The sequence below is a fragment of the Sinocyclocheilus rhinocerous genome, unplaced genomic scaffold (genome assembly GCF_001515625.1).
Source record: "Sinocyclocheilus rhinocerous isolate Xijiao unplaced genomic scaffold, SAMN03320098_v1.1 scaffold135, whole genome shotgun sequence".
In the NCBI taxonomy this organism is placed as follows: domain Eukaryota; kingdom Metazoa; phylum Chordata; class Actinopteri; order Cypriniformes; family Cyprinidae; genus Sinocyclocheilus; species Sinocyclocheilus rhinocerous.
In genome coordinates, this window is record NW_015632028.1 from 536912 (window position 1) to 547137 (window position 10226).

At 34.8% G+C, this 10226-nt stretch overlaps 1 protein-coding gene and 1 long non-coding RNA gene across 8 annotated transcripts in view; both read right to left on the reverse strand.

Moving 5' to 3' along the window:
• LOC107742050 (uncharacterized) overlaps nucleotides 1–1788 on the reverse strand; it is a 38591-nt gene extending 36803 nt beyond the window's left edge. For all 3 annotated transcript variants that reach the window (XR_001640275.1, XR_001640273.1, XR_001640274.1), the window contains exons 1-2: nucleotides 1611–1788; nucleotides 1050–1215 (exon numbers count right to left, since the gene is read on the reverse strand). This is a non-coding gene — a long non-coding RNA (uncharacterized LOC107742050). The remainder of the gene's footprint in view (nucleotides 1–1049; nucleotides 1216–1610) is intronic.
• Nucleotides 1789–7943: 6155 nt separating this feature from the next.
• LOC107742054 (GTPase KRas) overlaps nucleotides 7944–10226 on the reverse strand; it is an 11884-nt gene continuing 9601 nt past the window's right edge. For 4 of the 5 annotated variants that reach the window (XM_016554904.1, XM_016554908.1, XM_016554906.1 and 1 more), the window contains exon 6: nucleotides 9307–9381. Coding sequence is in view for 1 of the 5 variants with exons in the window: in XM_016554909.1 (XP_016410395.1) it covers nucleotides 9265–9381 (117 nt within the window). In the remaining 4 variants the exon portion in view is untranslated. Of the gene's footprint in view, nucleotides 9382–10226 lie in introns of all 5 variants that reach the window. The other variant, XM_016554909.1, reaches the window with a different exon arrangement.

Genomic DNA, 10226 nt, shown 5'->3' on the forward strand with positions numbered 1-10226 from the left:
TTAGTCTTTGCAACTTCAGGGATCTTATCTATGCACAATCAGCTTGTAACACTCCAACGAGAAAGGAAAACTTGAAATCGCATCATATGACCCCTTTAATCATCCACATTATGAACTGGACCAAATATATATATATATATATATATAATAAATAAATTATTGTTCAAGTAAATATTGTGCTAATGTGAATGTCAGAAATGCACTTATCACTGGTTCCAATTTCTAACAAACACTGCCATATTTTAAATATCTCACATTATCTAATATGTTTAGCGGAAGGGGGCTCATTTTTGTTTTGACCTAGCAAAATTTGAAAAACTGTCTTCAGCTTGACAGGTTTTAATTTTCTAATGTCTTGATAGAATCACTGAGTGTGGATCAAGAGGGCAAAAAAATAAATTTAAAAAAATCACATTTTTGTGACAGCACCCAATTAAGAACCTGAAATTATCCCTCTGCCAAATCAACTGTTATATTCAATCCACACATGCACTAAGAAAGGTTATTAAATATGTGCATAACAGATGTACATTCAATTTTGGCAGTAGCCCTTTTTAGCTTTTGCCCAATTTGTCAAATTTATCAGATTCACTTGACCAGTGTCTGGTTGCTTTGCTATAGGCCACTGTGTGGATCTTTGAAGTTCATTTTAACTGTTGTAACAATTAGGAAACAACAAAGTGATATTGTGATTACAAAATATTAATCAACATCTATGTGCATGAACAAGTCACAATCAAGACTTTAACGCCAGAGTATCTGCAATATTCACAATTCAGCAGTTAAGTGAAATCAATTTAAAATGCCGAAAAGTAATACAGTCAGCAAAAGCTGCAACACTCACACAAAAAAATCCATCAACTTCAAAAACTACTGGTCATCTCTCTACCCTCTCTTAAAGCTATCAAACCTTGCAGGAATAAGAAATAAAAATGTCAAGGTTTTGCAATCTTTTTCTCAAGAGCTTTATATCTGTTAAGACAAACAAGAGCTCAGATCCACTTCAGCAGCTGAAAATGTTGCATTGTGCGCGGATGATACAGTCTTACCTCACCACAGGTCCTGAGATCCAGGTCTGTTATTCCAGAGCGATGAATCTTCTTTTGCCTATGTGAAGTATCTTCATGCTTAGTTGGGTGGCTCGACATCAATAAAACATCCGTGAACTGAATAACTCTTCTTCTCAAAATGGATGGGCTTGCCATAAAACCTGACCTGCATTTATAAGACAGGGCTTGCTCAGTTCAAGATCTTACCAGACAATAACATTAACAGAGATACTGATTTTGTTTCCCAGCACCAATATATCTTATATCAGTCATTTTATTCCAACTAAATGCACAAACATTCATTCTTTTTAGGATGAAATGCAAAAACAACTAATCCAATAGACTGTTTCATCTATAGCAGAATTTACTAAATCAGCATATTGTGTTAGAAACATTAACAACTACAAGGAATGAGCAAAAGATATACTAGACAGACAGATAGATAGATAGATAGATAGATAGATAGATAGATAGATAGATTTCAAATATCAAAACAAAGTTTAGTATTGTCATTTTAATTAGCATAGTTTGTCAATTAGCATAGTTTGCGTTTGTGCTTACCAAAACTCAGTCACTACTCTTCACGAACACATTCGCCGTAGTATTTATTATTTAAAACAAATTAAACCTGTTGTGAACGTGTCCAAGCTCTCTAGAGTCACTAATGTCGTTGTTTGCATCGTTTTCTTCTCTCTCGGCTGCCTCGTGCTTTCTGTGAATGATGAGTGGCGGGAAGCGGGGCGTGTCAATTGCAGAATCGTGACGGAAACATTTTTTATTAAAAGTAAAATAGTACAATTCAGTTTTTTATGCGTTTGTGTAGGATACTGTTGATGAAGAATAGCGAAAAAAACTTGCCATACAGTACTACTCATTTAGCTGTTTGGAGACAGAACACCAAACTACATTTTCCCATTATTCGCAAGCACAGAAATTGAATGAATTACATTACATGATATGCATACTTTGCTCTTCGTTACAACACTTTAGCACCGAACAACTCGGGAAATTAAAAAAATTAAAATATTTTTTACTTGAACACTTGAAAAAAATTTATTGCTCATAATTACATGTTGACCTACTGTTGATTAAAAATCTGGCCAGAATATGCTTTTGAAATGTAATTGATAAAATATTATTTAAAAAAATTATAATTTGCACACCTAATGTGCATCATATGGTCTTTATTTTGTAGGGAGGGGGGAAAGGAAAAAAAAGCTTGGTAGCAATAAGATGTACTTGCGTTCATGTTGTTCTGACCAAAATCCTTTTAATGCAGGGCCATATTAATTATATAATAGGAATAAAAACGAGGCTGTGAGGAATATAAGTACAGTGTGTTCAATAGATTGTACTGTAGTTTAACATACCGATTGTTCAGCGGACAAAACATCTTTTGAAAAGAAAAAACTTCATGAAACACTTTTGAAAGTTGTGAGTTTTGAAAAATGCATGCAATCTAGGACCTTTATTCAGTGCATTCCATTGTGAAGATTTTAATTCTATCCCTCACAGCTTTGTTTTCATCCATGTAAAATTCAATATGGTCTAAGGTCTATGTTTTTCAAATAAGTAGGCACTTCCCAGGAGAACCACACCAAGTTAGCTGGAAAAGCCCCACTGTGGGAGTTCCACAGGGCTCGGTGCTGAAACCGTTACTCTTTCCTGTCTACATTCAGACATTTATAGATAGCTCTGAATTGTCATTTAATTGCATGGCTTCTCTTATCGCTGATGTGCTGATGACACTTAGCTTTACATGTCCCCTTCTGTCTTGATGTCTGCAATCTCTGTATGCCTGACATATCAAAATCTTAATCTTGACAAGACTGAGATCTTCTTTCTCTCAGCCGTGACCCTCAGCAAATCTCTCTTTATCGCTGTCACACAGTTGTTGCCTCTAGGTGTTTAAAAATTCATGGTGTTTTTGTTAGGGATCCTATTATGATGACTACCCTGTCCTGCTGCTTTATGCAGTACAACAAAAGTAAAATAAGTTCCTCCCTTAGTTACTCAAAGGCAGGGTAGGTGATATGGTTCAAATTTCTTTTGTTATGCTGGTTGAAAATCTCTTCACATCCCACTTGCAATCACTAAGTTAAGTGGTCTAAATGTATTTATATGTATTTATATAATCTGTGGAAGGCATAGGACCATAAAATGTTCGTCCAATCATATTCCATATTCCTGACAGTGTTGCATTCAATCCTCCACCAACGCCGTCTCTCTCTCATCGTGTCGCTGGTTAGCCTTTAATCTGCCTGTGCGCGTTCATGTGTTTTGGAGGAGTCGTGGCTTTAGAGAGTGATTTGCAGGGAGGGTGGGATCTTATGCTTTCAAAGCTAGCTTGCTATTGCTAGCCTCTCCAAAATCACCTACTCTACCATTAATAGCTGAACTGCTACTAAGTATATTTTTGTCCTATACCTGCCATACATTGCCCTTGAAAATATCCATATTCTTATTCTTCAATATTCTTCTTCTTTCTCTTTTTTAACCTCAATAAATCAATTATAAAATACCAGGTCAGGTCTCTATACAGGCTACATATTTTTTTTTTCGTATCATATTGTATTGCATTTATTTATGTCTTACATATATATGTACTAACTAAACTTGGGGGTCAGTAAGATTTTATAAATAAATTATTACTTTTATTCAGCAAGTATGCATTTAATTAAAACTGACAGTAAAAACTTTTACATGCTGTTCTATTGAACTTTCTATTCATCATTCATCAAAAACTGTTTTCAACATTGATAATAATAAGAAATATTTCTTGAGCAACAAATCAGCATATTTGGATCATGTGACACTGCAGACTGGAGTAAAATATTCTGAAAATTCAACCTTGCCATCAGAATAAATTACATTTTAAAATATATGAAAACAGAAAATAGTAATTGTATAAAAGATTTCACAACATTACTGTTTTACTGTAGTTTTGTATGTGTGTGTGCTTTATTTTGCATTCATACTGTCTCCTTACTGGCCTCATTACCGTCTACTCAACAATGCAAGAAGGTAAGAACTTTTGAAGAGACCGATGAAAATTCACTTTGTATCCAGGAACATTTTGCAACGTTGACAAATATCTTTGTCCTAGTTTGGGAGGGATTTCACAGACATGTTTGAGAGAGTTGTTAGTCTGTCAACTTCTGAACATCCACCATTTCACTGTCCTCTCGGCCCACCGGAGGTTCTGCGAATAAGGATTGCTCAGTTTCAGCAGTTTTATCAGACATGCAGTCCCCTCATTGTTGTCCAGAGATTACAGCTGTGGAGGAGGTTTGACTGACAGGGTCTGGCCTAAGGTGCACCCAGGAGAATCAAGAGGAGGATTTACAGTGGCTGCTCCAGCTTGTATTTTCCTCTCCATTCTCTCCTTTCAGGGCTATCATACAGTCAAGAAATAGTCTGCATAATTTAATGGAGTCTCCCATTTTCTTACACTATTTGTGCTCTTGGAGTGATGGTGCCACCAATAGTTCTATTTTAATGGTTAACAAGAGGATTTGAGAGTCTATCACATCATCATTTCAAGTGTAACACGCATTCATGTATTTTTTTTCTTTACCTAAATTGGGTTGTGGACAGGGCTTTGGAAAAACTGAATGAAAACAAAGTGGTCCTTGGTTCAAAAACATTTGTGAGACAGTGATTGAGTGTTAAGTTCACCTGGTTGTCCACTACAAGACAAGGATGTAAAATGAACAACTGTGGTCACAGACACATTTTTCAAGAGTTAGGACACAATTAGTTCAGAGCTCAAGAGGACGGACAATCAAAATTTAGCTGTGGGCTGAATCATATACTTGGGCCCTGACATTTTGACCCCAAAACATTTGGAATACATTAAGACAAAAAAAAACAAACAAAAAAAAACAATCCCATTCCATCTTTAGTTTCAGTGACTACAATGTAAGCCATCACAATTTCTAGCATGTTTCGCTAAAAGTTTTGCTATTTGTGAATGAAAGTGATATACATTTTTTTATATTGAAAGATAAAATGTTTCATCAGCTGTCTGGTTGTGTAAAATATGGTAGCTTATTTCCACAACATAAGAAAAAAATCATGCTGCGTTAAATCTTAATTGTGACATAAGTAGTCATAATTGTAAGATTAAAAAGTCAGTGTCAAAATTAAGATGTACTAAATCATAACTATGAGGTAAAAAGAAAAAACTGACATGCTAAGTCATAATTGTGAGTTTGTGACATAAAAGGTCAAAATTATGACAAACTAAGTTAAATAAAAAGTCAAGTCAGTCTCATAAAAATTACTAATCTTGACTGTTTATCTTTGGATTATGACTTAGCATCTCACAATTTTGACTATTGAAGTCAAAATTTATTTAAAAAAATAATATTTTCAAAACTTGGTCAAAATTGTGTCAATTATCTCATATTCATTGTCATAATTTGACAATTGACATGATTGTCATAATGACTTTTTCCTCATTTCATTTTTTTCTCTCATAATTATGTCTTCATCTCTTATGGCCGTTTATCTCACAATTATGACTTCGTATCAGTCTTGCCTTTTATGTCAGTTAATACTTTTTATGTTAGGATTTATCAAAGCATGATTTTTTCCTCATGTGGCAGAAATGGGATTACATACTAATAAGTAAAACTGATCAAATACTGTATATTAATTCAAAAGATTAGTACCTGACATACAAATTAAATCCGCCTAGAAGGATTAAAAATCCTTATCTAGTAATCACGAATGAATGACGAAAAGGTCATGAAAAAAATTATGAAAATTGGTCAGAAGGTTTACCTTGACTTTAAGTGCTTTGAGAGGATTAACATGGCAAAAAAAAATACATTTTAAAACCAAAATCAATGTTGGGCCCATGTTCTATTGAGGTTTCTGTAGGTTTTCCACACAGCATAATTAAACAATACATGTATATTTTTATTGTAAAATTGTATTCAAGACACCAGACAGGACACCCGAGCACCGCAATCACATTTAAAAACTGCATTATTAATTGCAAAAGGCTTATCCTATGAAACGTGTCCTTTCCGCCTGCAGCTAAACTAATATGGAACAACCTATTCATCTTGGCACCAGAGACAAAGGTAGGTTTCAAATCCACAGCAAGCTCGATATTTAATTTCACGTGGCGAATGTAATTACGGCGAAGAAATGATACCGTGCCCCGGATTAAATCAGGGAGTTATTGAGAGTGCCTGTAATTTTAATTCTGTTAGGATGACATTACAGAAGACCATCTGAGAAACTATTATAGCATGGCATGAGAGAATACTGCCACTTTGTGGCACATAAGAGACATGCATGCAAACGTATCAGAGTGAATCTCATGAAAATGACTGCTTCAATTCAATATACATATAAATGCATACACCATTCAAAAGTTAGATTTCTTTTATGAAACAATTTTTTTCTGCATTAAATTGATCAAAAGTGACAGTAAATACTTTTACGTTACAAAAGATTTCTATTACAAATAAATGCTGTCTATTCATTTCTAAACTTTCGATTGAAGAATCCAGAAAAACAAATGTATCCGTTTCCACAAAAATATTTATCAGCACAATTGTTTTCAACATTGATAATATTCAGAAATGTTTCTTGAGCAGCAAATCAGGATATTATTATGATTTCTGAAGGATCATGTGACACTGAAGACTGGAGTAATGATGCTGAAAACTCAGCTTTGCATCACAGGAATAAATTACATTTTACAATATATTAAAATAAAAACACTTATTTTATATTGTAATAATATTTTACATTATTACTGTATTTTGATCAATTAAATTCAGCTTTGGTAAGCACAAAAACATTTAAAAACATGGATGTAAAATATAACAAAATGTGATTTTGGGGATACAATGTTCTTATGAGGTTTCATGAGATTCACCTTTGGAAAGAGTAAGTTCAGCAATTAACTTGGTATAATTTTGCATTCATTCTTAACCAACAAACAGACACAGAGTCTCTCCTGTGGGTTTTATGTACTTCTTTTAATTACACATTAAATAAGACTGGTGAGATTAATGGGGAAAAACAGGATTGGGTTGCATTTATAAAACGTACCGATCTGAGAACAGCTTTCCTCATCCCAACAATCACATTCACCAAAACATGAAAGATGCGAAAGACGACCTCAGATCGCCACTTTCTCCTAGACGTTAACACATGACCCTTAATTACAATTAAGTGTCACTCAATTCATTAAACCAAAAAAAAAATAAAAAAAAGCACAATTTACAAAATATTCATCTTTCTTATCACAACCGTACAAAGGCTGTTAAAACAAGGTCCATGTATATACGTGAACCATTTTATCAACATTTGCAGTTGGCACACAAACAGACAGAACATTTCAGAACAGAAACTATTCAAAAAATATCGAATGACTTAGCTACTCGCGTTACAGACGGCTAGCAAAATGACTTTAAAGGGAACAGAAAATCACCCAAAACACTTAACTTTGCATATGAGCAGACATCCTGATTTATTTCCCGTTTAGATTTCTCTGTATTAGTCAAACAGCAATATAGAAACAATTACCAGAAAAGCAAACTAGTCACGGTTAAGGACGCATGGTAAAACAGCTCACCGAAGGTTTTAAAGCAACATTCTGCTCATATATTGTAAATCTCCTATAAATGACATCATCTCATGACATCACAAGTATTGCCACACAAAATAAATCTTTATATCACTCTCTTTGGTTTGAGTGATGGCTGAAAATTTGCCCTTCAGAACTAAGCTAGCCACATTTTGCCTTAGTATACTAGATCACGACTGCGTCTTGGGAAATTATGCGTCCAGCTTCTGTTCGACTATAATTGGGCTTCTAGAACCAGAATGTCTTGATGGTTGATGGCAGAAAAAACAAACAAGGCATTTGTTTTGTTCCTTTTTTACATATATTTGCATCACAACAACTAGTGGTACAGTAGGTTATATTCACTAATCAAAATTGAGCAAAAAACAAAATCAGCCTTCAAAGGTGCTGTTTGGCTGGTAAATATTCATACGTAATAAAAATGCTCCTCTGAGTGCAGAAGTGAGGCTTTTCGCTAATGTAGATACTTACAGAGGAGAGATTCGAAATACTCTCTGGAATACTTGACTCCGATTGGTCAACTGCAGCTTTATTTTTTTTTTGTTAAAATCTGCTAAGGGTTGTAATTGAACAAAGTGATTTTGCACTATTATTTACAACAGGATCTGTATTTTCATAGGTTTAAATCAAAGACTTTTATGATTTATAAGAGAATAAAAAGAACTTCGAAAAACAAACAAACAAAAAGAAAAACATTGATTTTCAAGTCAACGAACTTGCGGCAGCTGAATGTATCATTTTGTCTGTCCAAAATGAATGTGCACAATACAACTTGATTTTTACAAGCCTGCCAAGCATTTTACATTTAATTTTGTTGCCTAATGAAGATATATTTTGACATGGTGTTACCTCTTAGCAGATTTTGACTTGTATAAACCCTCATGAATTTAACTGAAAATATCAGAAAAATGAACAATGGCTATGTTGAAATCGAATCTATTCTGCAGGACAGTGGCTATTATACAGCATTCAACGCATTACCGTTCCCTGGAAGTTTAATGAACAGGACACAGCATGCATACAGGGAAATAAGGTTAACGTGGTTAAGATTTCACCATACATGGCTTTCGAGAGAGGGCGCGTTAATCCGACTACAATGGAAGTTCACATGCAGGTTGTTTTGGGAAGTCTGGGACATCCAAAGGCAGGGTCATACACAGTGATAAATGTATCAAAACACCACCTGAAAGTGTTGGTCCTAAAAAAAATGATTCCTCAAAGTTTCAGTTCCTGTAAAATCGAGTGACTCGCATGCAAATTTCACGGCTAAACAGCTATCTCTCTCATACATCACACCAAAAGCCTGTTTTCATGTCCTCACCTTTCCTTATAAATCTACTAAAACTACTCTAGATAAACCAACTGCAAAATAACACAAGCTCTGACAGCCCACCCGGTAAAATAAGCCAGAAATGTGTCAAGGGACCAACACTTTGGGGCAACTGGCACCGAACGAGAAGTAAAGCTTATTTCTTTTATGAAAGCAAGTAGAATAAGGATCCATTCTGTATTTTGAACAGGCTAATAATTTAGTGTAATGTACAAAATGCAGTTGTGGAACTTTTTTTTTTTTTTGAGTCTATAATGACAGGAAAGGCTTGTTCACATTAATACACATTTTGTTTTGGATTTCTTCTTTTTCTTCTTGCCCTCCTTGCTCATCTTCTCCTTGTGCTTCCGGATTTCTCGGACTAAAGTATAAAACGCGTCGTCCACGCCCTTCAAGATAAAGGGAAAACAAGAACTTCAGGTAATTATCTAAAGCATCAAACACTATAACAAAAAACAACAAGGATTTTTCAGAGATCTATGCCCAACTTTTGCTGCCATATTCCAAACATTAGCCACTTAACATTAAAATTGGCCTCAGATAAGTCTTAAAAAGGCCATGATCACCAAACCCAAACAGTGAAAATAAAAATAAATTGGGGGAAAAAGATAAGAATGTCAATCTCACAAAGAAACGGTCATATTCAATCCCAAAATCAAACAAAAATGTGACGGTATATTTCGCAAAAAAAAAAGTAAAGCAGACGTTCCCTTTAAAAACAAAACAAAAAAAATCCTGTATGGGAATATGTTTTTAAATTTAATACTTAAATTCAGTTAAGTAAATAAATCTTTTCTGGAAAATTTAAAATTTAAAAGGTCCCCTGAAGTGCCTTGAAACACGCAGCATTATTCTATGTGGTGATGTAATTTCAACTGAAACAGGAAGAGAGGGCGAGACATATCGAGCAGCCACGCCCCCTTTTTAAAATAGCCAATAGCGATTTGTTTATATCTGCTCGGGCCAGAGCCATTGAGCTCGGTAAAGCCACATTTGACAGCCACAGTCTAATAGATTACCCCCTAGATTCAATATGAAACTCGTAAAACAAAATAGTGGTCATAATCATGCTGAGGCTGTGTAGTTGTAAAAGTGTTTAATATATGCCGACTCGCGCATATGATCCGCTCCGTGTGATTGGGTCTCTGGACCGGCGCCAAAGTCCAGATCAGACTGTGTGCGCTGCCGCGGTTCGCGTGAAACCAGACCTCATTTGCACCAATCGAAAGCATAT